This window comes from Bacillus rossius, chromosome 1, assembly GCF_032445375.1.
Source record: "Bacillus rossius redtenbacheri isolate Brsri chromosome 1, Brsri_v3, whole genome shotgun sequence".
Taxonomy (NCBI): Eukaryota; Metazoa; Arthropoda; class Insecta; order Phasmatodea; family Bacillidae; genus Bacillus; species Bacillus rossius.
In genome coordinates, this window is record NC_086330.1 from 189,524,506 (window position 1) to 189,540,636 (window position 16,131).

The 16,131-nt window shown below is 37.5% G+C and overlaps 1 protein-coding gene across 2 annotated transcripts in view; it reads right to left on the bottom strand.

The window, feature by feature from the left end:
• Nucleotides 1-16,131, bottom strand: part of LOC134527159 (bumetanide-sensitive sodium-(potassium)-chloride cotransporter-like) — a 940,416-nt gene that overhangs the window by 368,058 nt on the left and 556,227 nt on the right. For both annotated transcript variants that reach the window (XM_063359554.1, XM_063359556.1), the window contains exons 10-11: nucleotides 8,836-8,943; nucleotides 8,624-8,747 (exon numbers count right to left, since the gene is read on the bottom strand). In XM_063359554.1, the coding sequence (XP_063215624.1) occupies nucleotides 8,624-8,747; nucleotides 8,836-8,943 (232 nt within the window). The remainder of the gene's footprint in view (nucleotides 1-8,623; nucleotides 8,748-8,835; nucleotides 8,944-16,131) is intronic.

Below are 16,131 nucleotides of genomic sequence, written 5' to 3' on the forward strand. Positions count from 1 at the left end.
CTCGGCTCCACAGCCTTAAAGCCTGTTTCCGGAAATACTTTACTATACTACTCATACTATATATATATGTGTGTGTATATATATATATATACAGTGCCAGATTTTATTGTGTATTAATGTACAATTTAAAATAAATTATAGAATTAAAGATTTTTTTATTTAGTCTTCTTAATCTACATCGTTTATCTTAATGTAATAAACTACATGTGACACGTAATTTAGGTTCGGATTTGTAATGCGCGTTTAGTCTGGTTTGTGAGTATTATTTTTTTTACCAATGATGCTGAAGACAGTTTTTTTTGCTAAAATTATTTTTGACTTAGTATGTCATCTGCATTCTTAATATTTTTTTTGGGAGATGTTTTGGTAAAGTGCTGGTACAGGTAATACTATAACATTAGAGCAAATCTGATAGGAACTTGATTTATTATTTCTGAGAAATAATTTATTACTCCCCGAAATAAACCTAACCGATTTGTGGGAAATTTATGTTCTTAAATCATAACCTGTCATATATTGGTTTACACTACGGTGATGATATAAAACAATTAAAAAACGTTAATCAATGGACCACACTTCGGAGTAAGCTGGTGCACTGGATGGACTGTATCAGTAAGATTCCGGATACTTGGTAAGCGGTTCATCGCCTAAGTTACTCACTCCTTCGTTGGTGATTACTAACATGAATTTTTAAAACATGAAAAAAAATGTATACTGGCCGGGATCTTTATTTAAAATATTTTGCAGCTTATAATTAATTATCAGAGTATCGACTTTCACAGTATGGTATGTAGGGAACGACTCCTCTCGTATATGTGCTAAAAAATTTTTTGTTGGTAGCAAGTTATACATTTGTAAGCTGATTTTCTTCTCTGGTTCAGTGATGCATTCTTTGATGTGGTTCCAGAAAGTAATTTACGTATGATGGATTACGATATCACTGGAGTTTTACGTGAAATGAGTTGGAAGGCTAGCGATCTATGCATGCATGCATGCCTCGAGCAAACATATGACTGTCGCAGCATTCTGCTAGCTTGCAACTTTTGCGCGAGGAGTCAATGTTCATTTGCAGGTGACGGTAGGCATGTCTCGATCGTGTAGTATCTGCCTCTATCCTTGATATTTTTATTTTTTTTATTTTTTTGAGGTTAACGTGTTTGAATTTAGGTACTTTTGAATAGACGCACGTGAATAAGTTTAAATTCGTATGCATTTGAAGATATTTTTCTACATGAGGTAAAAAAATATATAGATGCTACAATGTCTGAGATAGGTATCGAACACATGTTCAATATCCTATGAGTGACTAGCACTTGTCGTTTGACCTATCTCCTCTAACCCTCATTTACTTTGTGGTATATATGGGACATGGTTGTTTTCAGAGAGATGATGGTTAAAATGTCTTCGACGCAGAGTCCTTCGTAGAAATTTCTATGTGCAGTTATCATTTCAGTCGAAGTGATAATTTAATAAAACACGTAAAAAATAACTTGCAATTTTTTTTCTAATGAATAAACAAATCAAAGATAGGATGGATTTGTATGTAGAACTAGTATTATACCACATCTGTTGAAGAACACTGCATGGTATATAATGAATGACTCTTGCGCTCAAGAAAATAAACTATAGGTGTAAAGGATGAAGCGGTTTCTAAGATTAAATGAAAGTAACTTTGTTGATTTTTTTCTCTATATACTACGATGATTTAATTTTGTATGGGATGATGGGTTGAAGGATTAAATAATAAAACTAAACACACAGGCTTTTAAAGAAAATGAGAATGGAGCTAACCATGCCTACAAAACAATAGAGAATATTGTGAAGCTCACAAGATCATAGATTGTGGTACATCTCTGACAACTGAAATGTGGAAACGATATCATAAAATGAGTGATAATGATGCAGCTCAGGATAATATTGATGTCAGCTACGATGATGATGATGATGATGACTTTGCGTCTGTGATAGTGACACGGATGCGGGGATTTTAAGACTAATAATAACAAATATGTAAATAATGTGGAAGCCGTAGCACGTGATACCGATTGTTCATCGAGAGACAATCCAAATGATTGAAGAAAAGGCTAAAACTTCTATTTGGTTCAATAAATTCTGAAAATTTATAGGTCCTCAAAAAAACATGAACTAAGGATTGCGGGGTTTATAGAATAAAACCTACTTTTTTGATCTGATGTTAATTATTAGGAATAAATATACAATTTAATATAAGCTTTATAAAATATCATTCATACATATGTACTTTTAAGCTATTAGCGCCTACAGTGTACATAAAGTATATAAAATATTTTACGTACCAGGTTCTTCGTTTATGATGAATATTTTGCATTTTTAATTATGAATTTGTTAAAAACATAGACTGAAATGATGAGTGTTATAAACTACAAGTCCTTCTATAACTGATGTGATTTATAATACTGTGAAGTTTTGAGGATAATAAGACCAATAGGATGTTAATATGATGATGTGACATTTGCTTGATACTTCGCTTGAATGAAATTTAAATGTTAACTTAGTGATGAAAGCTGAAAGTGCGTGCATTGCGTGTCCATTTAATTTGTCGAATTTGCTTCCAAATGTGCTGCCTTTTTCATTGAGTGGACTTATAGATTAAATGTAGTTTAGTCTCTAGTATTATAGTAAATGGTTCTTGATTTGACTAGCGTATTATTCCATCCTGTGCATGTATATAAGCGAGTCCTAGACAGCAGGTTGCTCAGTTTGTCACTGTCGTTATCTGTGTAAGGATCACCTAGTTTGTTTCTTCTGGTGCATAAATCACGCAATTACCTGTTCTTGTTAACTCGATGGCATCTTTACCGTCTTAAACGACGAACTTGATGGACGTTGTACCATCGTCTACGGGAACTCTGTTGTCAGCGGCGACGAAGAAGGAGCAGATCCCGTCGGCAAAGACGATGTCAACATTGGAGGAGACTTTAACAGTCGCGGTACCACCAGCAGAAGAGACTTTAATGCCGGTGGTTCTGGCTACACAGGAAAACTCGACAAACTTCGTTTTTCCCTCGATAGAGACTACAATTCCTGGTTATTCAACAACAACTAACGAACATCGGTGCGGTTACTGTGACAAGATTTTCACAAACAGCAGCAATGCTCGACGACACGAAAAGAGAGAATGTGCCAAGAACCTTTATCGTAAAATTGTTTGTGTGAAATGCCATAAGCAGTTTGCCAGAAAAGATAATATGAAAACACACATGAAGACATGTAAAGGTCCTGCTGTGCGGCAGAAAGTAAAGGTTTATAAACAACAACGTTGCATGGATGTTCATAAGAGTATGCCTGGAAATGGTACAACTGTGGCAATGTCAGTATCTGGATCAGGTCTGAAAGGCTCGTCTTCATCATCACGGTATCTTTGCAGCTACTGTGATACGTCGTTCGCCTTTTCCCATGATGCACGAAGACATGAACGGAGCAATTGAAGAAGAATCCATCTCGTATAAAGTTTCGCTGCGATGAGTGTCATGTTTGGTTTATACGTATCGATAGTTTGCGACGACATGGGATAAAATGCAACGGTAAAGTCCGTGTGTCTACTGAAGAACTACCTGTAGAAATTTCGACTCCTCGGTTTAGATTGGAGACTCGTAAGCGTACAAGCAAGAAAACCGATGTGCCGCAACCGATTGCTATAACGTCTGGACATGAAAATAAACCTATGACTGTGTTTGGCGCATTACAAGTGAATGATAATGGATTGTACTTGGCGCAGTCGGCATTTCGTGGAACATTGAAAGATTACTATTATCTTAAATCGTTAGGTGAGTCGAAACACCGTTTGTAATTTTCTTGATGAATTCAGAGAGGACATAATTAATCAGTTTACTGATGACGTAGCAACAAACGGACCTTTGAAATATAACTTGTGGTTGGACTGTATATATGGAAAGCCATATCCATTCGAAGACGAAGTGAAGAAGTGTGCATTCAAGACATCGGCTGCAGTAATTTACAATTCCGATGATGTGAAGCAAACTGTTAAAAACGGTATCCAGAAACTCTGTCAAGAAGAGGAGGTCTATGTCTGTAAAGGTTCTTGTTGGACTCTTTCCAGTATAAGCCGATTGGAGCTAAGAATTAGTCATTTCACGCCTATGCGGACCTAAATGTTTATAAGATTGCTGGCTTTCGCAAGTGTTCGTGTAGTAAAATATATATTACGTAATAAAGTTTATTTTGTGAAAGAACTTGTCTTGTTTTATTTCTTGAAGCTGACACTATTATGTTAAAGTGTTTCCATACTAATTTTTTTTTCATCATCCAGAATCTTACCAAGAACCTAAGTCGATCTAATTAATCATTTTATTGGTTGTAAATTTATTTAATGAATTTTGAACTTTTTCCCGAGTTATAGCTAGATAATTACGAATTTCCAAGATGGTTGACATGATGGCTTTTAGGATGATAGTAGTAGAGGATTTTAAGCCTCATTAAGAATTTTGAACAAGATTTATTGAAATTATTATTTTTTACATAAAATGAAAATAAATTGACTTGATCAAGCATCTAACTAAGGACAGGAACTGACCGGATCAATCAGTATAATGATTGTTAATTTTTTTAATGAATTTTGGAATATTTCCGGAATTTCTATGTAAATAATTACACGTTTTCAAGATGGTTGCCGTAACAAAACATGAAAGATTAATAGGATCCAATATGGTGGTCATAATGTAAAGCGTACCGATTTCATCGTACTCATCCATGATAGCAAGTGTAACGAAACATGCAAAAATTATATAATCCAAGATGGAAACCATAACGATATGTGCAACAGTTGTTTTTAAGTAATATATTATTAATTTTTTTTATTCAATTCGATTAGTTAATTTTTCAAATGATTTTTAATATTTTCCCGTCTTTCTAAATAAAAATAAAGGATTTTCAAGATGGCGAACATGACATCTAACTAGGTGCCGCTATATATACTTTGACATAAGTGGTGGGGGTCAGTGTGCCAGCAGCCACTGTGAGGAAAGGATCAGTCGTCATTTTTATTTTTTTGCCCTCACTGGGTTCGAACCGAGGACTCCGAGCTCTATGTCGTTAATGTTTGTTTTTAATTTTTTTATTAAAATTTTATTATTGAATTTTTTTATAAATTTTAAATTTTTTTTCATTAAAATCGGATAATAAATAAAGATTTTAAAGATGATGGATGTAACGGAAATTGCAACGTTGTCTTCATTATTCAAAATGGCTGCCATGTTATCCTAATTTTCAAGGTCTTGACCTCGGTGGCTTAGAGTGGCTATCTCTAAGGACTCTTAAGCTGCTTTTAGGATTTTGAGTTCTTTCTAAGGCAAAAATTATTTTGAGGATTTTCGAAATCCTAATTTTTGAATTGTGGAATTTTTTTAGATTATTTGTAGGGTTTCTTTTGCCAAAAAAAAATAAAGGAAATTTTGGTGTTTTTTGAGGATTTTCGGGTAAATTTTGGCTAATTTTGGCAAATTTGGAGGTCAAAGGTCAAGGTCAATGTCAAATGTCACGGTCACACACATCTAAGATGGCCGCCGTGACGTCAATATCCAATATGGTGGTCGGCTCCTTGGCTCCTCAGCCTGAAGCCTGTCCCCGGACATACCAAAACATACTACTCATTATAATTGGATAATAAATAAATATTTTCAAGATGACGGCCGTAACGGAAATTGCAACGATAACATCATAATCCTTGATGACGTCAGAGGCTTATCGGAGGCTGTAGACATGGATGCTTAAGCCTCAATATGGACATTTCTAGCCGCTGGGATTTTTAAGGACTAAAAACGGTTAATTTTCTCTGAAACGGGAATTTTTCACTCGAAAAGAGAAATTCTTAATTTATAAAAAAAAATTGATAATTTTTTGGCGAGATTTTTTTACCAAAAAAAAAAATGGAAAATTTGGCGAATTTTTGAAATTTTTGGCAATTTTTGAAGGTCAAAGGTCAAGGTCATGGTCATCCAAGATAGCCGCCTTGACGTCAGAGCAGTCGGTCACTGACCCGGCTCAAGCTCCACCGCCTGGCGCCTGTGGCAGGAGGAACATTTACATACTACTTGCGCACTGCGGAATTCCGCATGGGTCGACTAGTGAATTATAATGCTCATGAAGTAAAGAAAGGCCGTTTTAGTTCATTCAGCTACATGATAACATTTACTTAGAGCTAAAATAAATATTTGCAAATTATTTTAAAGTTTTATGAAGGCTTTTGAAGTTGTGAAATGTTTAACGAAATGTTATGCTAGTTGTTAAATTTTCTTTTCTTTTTGTTAGCAGTTGTGATTCGAGAGCCAGTGCTGGTGATAACTTGAAGATTGTAAATAAGAACAAGAGAACATGTAAATTTTCACACTTTTATTGTAGTGTTATGAGTTAGATCTAATTGTTTATAAACTTGACTCAATCTGCAAACTTTCGTTCGGTGAAAAAAAATCCCTTGTTTTTTTCTCGATAGGCAAAACAAGGACCTGCTTCAGAAAATTCGTTTTTTAAGAAAATTCTTCTGTTTGTTCACTACACTCTTTGAAACACGAAGATTATTATTCATAAAATACTTTTTTAAGGAAATGCTTTTGTTTATTTACTCTACTCCTTGAACTATAATGAAATGTTTCAGACAATTAAGGAAATGCTTTTGTTTACTATAACGAAATGCTTCAGAAAATCCGGTTTAAGGAAATGATTTTGTTTATTCACTCCACACCTTGAATTGCAAGAAATTGCTTTCGGAATTCGGTTTTAAAAGAAATGTTTTTTTGTTCGTTCGCTCTACTGCTTGAAATAAAAAAAAAACTGCTTCAGAAATCCTATTTTTAAGGAAATGCTTCTGTTTATTCACTTCACTCCTTGAAATACAAGGAACAGCTTAAAAAATCTGTTCTAATAAATGCTTCTGATTATTCACTCCACGAAATGATATCGGCAGACCCTTGGTACCTTTCAAATAGTGGTCAGGCAGTTACGCAGCTTTGCCTGCCGAACCGTTGCCCCTGGTGCATCTGTGTACTTAGTTACCCAGTGAAGTGCACTCCAATAGTGTAGGGTGTAGAGCACAGGAAAGGGAATGCACCCTAAACACGGTAAACATCACAGCAATGAGAATTTCGCATGCCATTCACAGTATGTGAAGTTGCCTACTATGAACTATCTCCAATATGTAAGCCAACATCATTATTAAATATTTAGTTAGAAAGATGTGTTACATAACTTGTCCCTTAAAACCAAAGTATTTAGGCGGATATAGAAAAAAGGAACCTCTTAATCTTCTGTTCTACTTTAAGGCCAATAACTTAAAGTTAAAAAAAGCCCTCAGTTTTAATACTCGGTCTTTCACGCAGTGTTTGTAGTATTATTATCTTATAATTGCATTTGTGTAAAGGATTTTGCTGAAAATTTATTACAAAATCTCATTTACTTTATCTTTAGTTACAAATTTGCAGGAATAACCCTTAAATAATAGCAGCAACAAGAAATTATAATGTTGAACCATCAGCTCGTTCAAACTGAACATTGAAAACCGTAACAGAAGAATCATAAACCTGTTAGATGGCCACCCTTAGTACTTGTGATTTGTGTCCAAATACATATGTACCTACATAATCAAATTTTTATTAAATTAAAAAAAAAATTATAAATTTTTATTTTTATTTTTTAAAACATTCCTCAATGGACTTAAATAATAGTTGGAACTATAATGCAATCAACAAAAGTATTGCAACGGTGACAGTAACCCATTTACAAACAAATTTTCAACTTACTCTTCTATTATGAAATTATTAATTTTTTTACATGAGCTTCTCGCAAGTGGACTCATTAATCAGAAAGAGCGTAAACTAAAAAAATATTGCTAGACCAACTGTTATTTAAATTATTTAAACTTAGTATATAATATAGGGATTATTTATTGTTACGAAATGGATGAAAATCATTAAAAGTTCTAATTTTTAACCATTATTTCGGCACAATATTTTAATTTTATGAAAAGTTTAAAACGGAACCGTTTGAGCTAGTTTAGTCAAATAGTATTTAAAAGTGCGACCAGATTATTACATGGCATTTGACAGGACCGCATTCAAAGTAGTAATGATAAAACGACATTATTATTCTTCAATTCACATTCGCAAAGGAAAAGCACAGAATTGTCCATCGAGGGAAGTCAGGTCCGCGGTGGGCAAGCAGTCAGTCCTCTCGCCTCTCACCAAGAGATTCCCAGCGGGGCGGACGTTGCCTGAGATGGCTGGTCTTCTCTGGGTGCTCCTGTTACTCTCACACATTCATTCCGCCACTCTTCTATCCTTATCACCGTCTCTAACCACCCCAATCTCGACAAGGCGTTAGCTCTATCCATTCCATTTAATTTTTTTTTCAGGAACAGATTTTGTTAAAACAACTTAAAAAATATATGTTCGGTTTGTATTTAAAAAAACACTGATAGTAAAAATCATCAATAATTCTGCCCTTATAATTCATCTGTAGTTACGACTCTGATGGTGTCAATCATGCTATACATCATCTCTATACAATGAAACTGAAATGATTACAATATAATTTTATTAGAGAAGTTCATCAATGCTTGAAAGAAACTACTCACCAATCAGAATGCATCCTAAAGAAATGATGAAAACCAAAAGATATCCCCTCACTGGATCGTTGTTAGCTCCGTGGCCTTTGGCGAAGAATCCGATGAAAGGGTATAACTTGTCCTTGGCAAGTGCCTGAAGCACAACAGAGTTGACACAGTCTTATGAACTACGTTCTGAACCCCTTAATCATCCCAATGAAGTGTTCAACAGATTGAAATACCTGAAGTACTCTCGGAGCTCCGACCAGACTGGCTATGGCCGACGACAGAGTGGCGGCAAAGCAGCCTCCATAGATCAGCGGTCCCCACCACGACACCAGCTCCATGGCCTGAAGCAATCACCACCCGATACCCCTAATTTCATGTTTGTTTTAAAATACTTCCAACCTCTGTTTGTGTAGCTTGTTAAATAGGTATATGTAGTGAGATGTTCACAGTGGTATAATTTAGTATGTCCGAACGCAGGTAGGCCTTTATATTGGATGACGTTAATGCCACCTTCTTGACACCGCCTTCTTGAAATCTCTACCTTCCAAATTTCCATTGTTATTTCTCAAGAAACTACTTAAAAATACTTAAAAGTTTAATTTTCTAAGAAAAAATATTTATGTTTTAAGGGAAAACTTATTCCCCCCCCCCCTCAAAAAAATGTTATTAATAAAGGGACAATTTTATTCAAAGAAGGTTCATTTTACTCAAAGAGGAATAAGGACAATTTTCTTTAATGTGGAGCATATTTCCTCATAAGACCCCATTAAAGTAATGACTTTAACCCTGTCGACAAAATATAATTAAAAGTTAAATTAAACATGGTTACGCAATTAATTTTAAAGTCCCAGGTTCGAACCCGACAAGTTCAAAATAATAATTTAAAATTAATAAAAAATTGAAATAAATGGAAAAAATTTATACAATTATGATGAAATATTACTTTTGTCATAAGCTTTGGGTGTTTAGGGCTCTCTTCTCGGTGGATGCATTTCTAAAAAGCAATGGTGACACATCCTTGATGTCCATAAGCAGACTGACATCTACCACCAATACCAAAAAAAAAAAAAATATTACTCCGGTCAATGTGGAATCAGGGTAGTCTTTTATTGACCGCCCTATTGTAGACTACTGTAGTCTGCTAGATTGTGATAGTGTAGTCGACATTTTGCTTCACAAGTTATCCGCTAGATCACATTAGTGTCAACCACCAGACCGTCACACACCTTAAGGACCACCATATTGTTACCAAATTAAACATCTTTATAAATCACCTAAAAAATGAGTCAAAATTATAAATGACTAAAAATTAAAATAAAAATAAAAATACTGATTTTCCCGATTGCAGTCCTTGATGTTATTTCTAGATCAGTGGAAAAAATTATAGAATTTATTCAAATGTACTCATACCACAGCTATCTAGGACATGGGTTGAACTCTAGGTGACATTTAAAAAAACTGTTTACAAATACAAAAACCGATGGACAGCAACCGATTGCTATGACGTCTGAAAATGAAACTAAACCCAAGACTGTGTTCGGTGCAATACAAGTGAATGATAATGGGTTCTACTTGGCGCAGTCTGCATTTCGTGGAACATTGAAAGACTACTATTATCTTAATACGTTTAGTGCGTCGAAAGATATTTGTACTTTTCTTCACGATATCAGGCAGAACATTTCAATCAGCTTACTGATGACGTAGCAACAAATGGTCCTTTGAAACATAACTTGTGGTTGAACTGTGTATATGGTAAGCCATGTCCGTTCGAAGACAAAGTGAAGAAGTGTGCTTTCAAGACATCGGCTGCTGTAATTTAAAGTTCAGACAATGTGAAGCCCTTAGTTAAACACTGTGTCCAGAATCTCTGTCAGAAAGAGGAAGACTATGACAGTAAAGGAACTGGCTGGTCTCTGTTTAGTATAAACCGATTGGAGCTGAGAGTTTGTCATTTTACGCCAATGCAGGACTAAATGTTTATTAGAATGTTAACCCATGCAAATGTTTCTGTAGTAGAGTAAAAATTACATAATAAATTGTTTATTTGTATTTTGGTAGTGTTTTATTTCTCGAACGTGTCATTTTTAATTTTAATAATTGATCAAGCATCAGATCAAGACGATCGAACCAAGGACAGGAATCCATCGTTTCAATCATTATATAATGAGTAATTTTTTGATGAATTTGGGAATTTTTAACAAATTTATAGGTTAATTATTATGAATTTTCAAGATAGCTGTAAAAACTGCTTAGTTGAGGCTGGTTGGCAAAGATGCTAATTTGCTTTAAGGACTTTACACCATATTTATTGAAAATAATATTTTTTAGATAAAAATTAATTTTTTTTTCATCACCCAGGGATCGAACAAAGGACAGTAACGGATAAAACCACGGACAGTTATTATCGAATCTGAAACCGATTGGAGACAAGTCCAGTCGATTACAACTAACATAGACAAAAACAGGTTTTTTTTTACATTAAAACCCAACGACAGTGGGAAGCTGGTGCAAAGCAAAAATATTAAGCTTTAGAAAAAATACCAAAAATATAAATATAAATACAAAAAATAGAATTTTATTCATGCAAGCTCATAAAAGTTTTTAAAAAGTTTACAGTTTATAAAACAGCTTATAATTTTCTTTGTGGCAAATACTAATGCGCTCCAACGGGACGCGAAATAAATATTATCATTCACACATATAAAACAAGGTAAGCAAGAGTAAAGCGGACATGGTGGCAAAGCGCTGTAAAAAAACATAACAAGTTATATGGGCCGCTAGGCGAAAAAAGCTGAAGGCAGAATCAAGAGAGAACTTATAATGCGGCTTGACAAGAAGTGTCCAATTCCATCGTGGCATGCCCATATACAGCCGCAGAAATGTTACAACATGCTATGGGCAGTACTCGTCATGAGCAAAACAAACTCAAATCAAATGACCTGAAGGGTCCAAACATTGGTGGCGATTACATATAACAGGGCAGCAATAAAAAATGACGGCGAGGCCACAACGCGCAAGCAAGAACAATACCTAAATATAGACGTTAAGTTTCACAGCCGAGTACATACCGGAACACAGAGCCACCGCCGCAATGGCAGCCTTCGAGTCCAGAGACCGAACGACTGCAAGGAGTACGCTAGGGGCCGGACTATATATAGGCTGGGTTAACACTCCGAAAGAGAGCCCTAGTGAGGTGGTGGGGAAGAGTGCAAGAGAGGGGGGTAGGAAGGGGAAGCTGGAGAGGGAGGGGAAAGGAGGAGTGGGGAGGGGAAAAGAGGGGAAGGAATGCTGTACAGTGCCGAAAAACGGAGCAACTGCTACAACCCCCTTCCCATAAGTTTCCCTGCCCTGAGAGCCAGAAGATCCACACAATGAAAATTTTTTATTAACATTGAAATCGGAGACTGGTGACAGCATCGAACAGCAAGCTTCAGGATCGCCGCAGCGATCAACAAGATGGCTTCGAACATAGTCAGACGCTACGCAGGTCGAAGGATGCTGAAGAACAAGTCTTCAGTACAGTGGTAGACGACAGCCAGCGGCTGATATGGAGTAAGAGGTACAGAGATGAAGTCGGTGATCAGCCCAGAACAAGGGCTCTGAGCAGGGCGGCCCCGCGAGTCGCAACCACCCAGGCATGGGAGTGGACTCCAGCAGGGAGCACCAAGTCGCAGTGCCCTAGCAGGCTGACGAAGGGGTCAGCTATGATGTCCGAGACCCGCTAAGCAAAAGCTAGGGGCACCCCTGGACTCACGGCGGTGCGAGAAGCACTCAGCCGGAGTCAACACGGCCGCTCTTGAAGACCCAGAAGCGGAGAAACAGCATAGAGCCTACACACAAGCAGGAAGCCGCCAGGCAAGCTCATGGTAGCACGATGGACTCTCATAGGCAGGTACCACCAGTAGGGAGAAGGCGACGAACGGAAAGCCCCACAGAGACGAGGTGAAGCTGAAGATAGCTGGCGGAAGTCGTGCACAGCAAGCAAGGGTAACAGGGAAAAAGGATGGCGCGCCAAGCTAAAAAAAAAAGAAAAGGAGCCGCAACACCGCGCACAAACCCAACAAAACACTAACTTCAAACACAAGTTCCTAAGAACACAAACACTTAACAACAGGCCAATAGGCTAATCTCATATGAAAGGTACAATAACAAAGATATACTGCAAAAAAGCTTAAAGCAAACCCATAAAAATCTACTTAATGAAAGATTTCACCTGGGTTACGTGAGCCTTTCGGAATTTAAACTTGCGCCTACAGCACCTTAACAAAATGGTGTTGACACCCAATAACTTGTCGACACAATAAGGTCACTTATAGGGAGGAAGTAAATTCAGATTTAACTGATCAGCTAACTTAGGCAATTTAAACACCCTGCATAGGACTAAATCCCCAATATTAAAACCATGAGGAGCTCTAGCTTTATTATAATTGTCAGAAACGGCCTTACGGGCCTTATGAATATTACAGGAAACCGTGTTGAGTACATGTTCTAATGCCTGGGCGCATTAGCGGATCCAGAGGGAGGGCTAAGGGGCTCAAGCCCCCTCCAAAAGCATCTGGTTCCACTATTGTTTTAGTGTTTGCCTTGATAAAGCCTAGCCTCAGCTGTTTCAAGCCCCTCCCAAACCAAAATCCTGGATCCGCCACTGCCTGGGCGTCCAGGCTGGTGTGGAGGGACGGCAAACCCCACTGGTTCACAACTTGAAAACCTGCTACTTAAGCACCCTAACGATAGTAGCAGCCTTCATGTTTCTAAGAGGTAATAAAATTACAAATTTTGTATTAATATCCAATACAACAAGCAAACATACATTACCCTTCTTAGAACGTGTAAGAGGACCAAAAAATATCAATATGTAAGACATGCCAGGGGGCTACAGGAGGATCAGCAGCATACAGACCCACCTTAGAATTATGAGACGGCTTAGAAATCTGGCCATCGAGACAAAATCGAACAAACCTCTGAACATCAGCACGAAGCTCGGGCCAAAACAGGTGCGCTGAATTCCTGCGAAAAATTTTATATGTTCCTAGATGACCACCTAAGAGAGATGCATGGAAATAGGTTAACACAATAGGCCTCAAGACAGCTGGAACAACAGCCTTTCGGGCTCTGCCAGAAGTTCCTGTAAAATACAGAATACCACTCTCCTCAACATAGGGAACAGCCTTCTTATTATGAAGATCTCTAAATACCTGCTGGCAGAGGGGATCCTGATTCTGACATTCCTTGATATTAAGGAATGATTCAGGAAAAAATTAAAAGCAGTAATAAATTTAGTAGCATCAGATGAGCGGGGTTCCAAGGACTCAAATTCATCGGTGCAAAACATGCGCGAAAGAGAGTCAGCGATAACATTTTCTTTACCTGGAATAATGAATGACAAACTGAAATCGTGATAACCTCAAAATCCAACGACTCAACTTACCCAGCTGATGAGGATGAATAAAGAGCCAACTAAGGGCTCGGTTATCGGTAAATAAGTCAAACTCCCGAGTATCGAGATAAATTTGAATTTTTCTAGGCCGAATAGGCAAGCCAAGGCCTCCTTCTCGTAGAAACCTAATCGCTGCTCAGACTCCGATAGCGAGCAACTAGCATAGTCAATGGGCCTAATCCGGCCTTCATCGAGGTGTCTTAGGACGACTCCAAGTGAAATGTGTGAGGCATCAACCTGAACGGCAAACCGTTTACTAAAATCGGGTAGAATGAGAACTGGGGGTGATGCCATACAAGACTTCAGCGCCCTAATAGATTTCTCTTGTTCGGGACGCCACTCAAAAACTGAATCCTTCTTATGTAAAACATTTAAGGGCGCAGATAAAGAGGCAAAATTATTAATGAACCTGGAGAAATAACCTAACATACCCAAAACATGCTGAACTCCCTTTAAATTTACAGGCCTAAGAAACTGGATGATAGGGGCAATTTTGCCAGGATCCATAAGGAGGGTACCCTGTGAAATAACATAACCCAATAATTTAACATACATTTTTTAATGTAACCTTCTTGGGGTTCACAGTGAGATTAACCCCTCGTAAATGAGAAAAAACTTCAGTCAGGTGAATAATGTGATCCTCAAAGATGTTGCTATAAATAATGATGTCATCGACATAATTCAACCCATAATCATACTTTAGATTAGATAAGACATGATCGAGGATCCGGCTCATAGCCTGACTGCCAAAACTAACACCCATAGGCACACGATTAAATTCAAAATGGCCAAAAGGTGTTGAAAATGTAGTATATTTGTGGCAACTAGGATCTAAAAGGCACTGGTGAAAACTTTGATTGAAGTCAATAACCGAAAAATATCTGGCCTTACCTAGATGTTGAAGTGCACACTCAACAGTGGGGAACGCATAAACATCCACCTTAGCAATTTTATGGTTCAAAGGAATATAGTTGTGTACCATACGCCAGCTCGCACCGTCTTTTTTATGCACTTAAAAGTAAGAGTGCAAAAATAAGATGTAGAAGGAGAAATTACACCAGCATCTAAGAGCTTATATATGATGCCATGCATGGCCTGATGTTTAGGGGGACAAACCTTGAGATATTTAGCGTGGACGGGAACTTCATCCTTTAAGTAGAACTTATAGGGCAAAATGTCAAAGTTTCCTAATTTAGAGGTGATGACATCAGAAAAAGCATGAACAAGGTCGGAAATAGCATGCCTTTGAGCAATGCTATAGCCATCGCGACACTAAAATATAACGGAATTACTAAGATGCGATCTTAAGGGAATTTTCACAGAAGGAGCAAAGTCAAACCGAAGCTCATGCTGGCCCACATCCAGAACAAAGCGTGTCTTTCTCAAAAAATATAAACCCAAAATAAAATTAGGTGAAAGACCAGGAACGATAATAAACTTCCAATTCCAGGAATGCTTAATCTTGAAATGAATAACCACGAACTTATTTGCACGAAGGCACTCGCCATTTGCCACACAAATATTAATATGATTTTCAGAAATACATGAAAAGAAAACTTCGGAAATGTTTCAATTAAATTCTGAAGAATTGTCTCACTAATAGTCGAGCACGTAGCACCGGTACCAATTAAAGCCGAAAAGGAACGCTCCTGAATACAAACGGGCAAAAAAATTCAGAAAAACAGAGCTAGAGGCTTTTCTATAGAACCGACAGAAACGACCACTTTTCCGTCCTGTCAATGCCCGTTTCCCGGACAATTATTTCGGTAGTGACCTAATCCCTTACAAGAAAAACATCTACGAGCATTAACATCAATGTGTGGCTGATCACAGTCCTCAGTCACATGTCCAAACACACAACAATTTGCGCAACGAGCGCAAGTGTATGTTGGAACACCCTGTAATTGCTGCGCGGAACTGACAACAGCGCCCCCAGTCAAAAGCAGATGCTGCTGCGTAGTATTAAGAGGCGGGGCGGACTGACGACCACCGGGAGGAATTACACTAGTCGCACCACCCAAACGCGCACGCGGCTGCGTAGTCTTAAGAGGCGGGGCAGACTGACGGCCACCGGGAGGAATTACATTAGCCG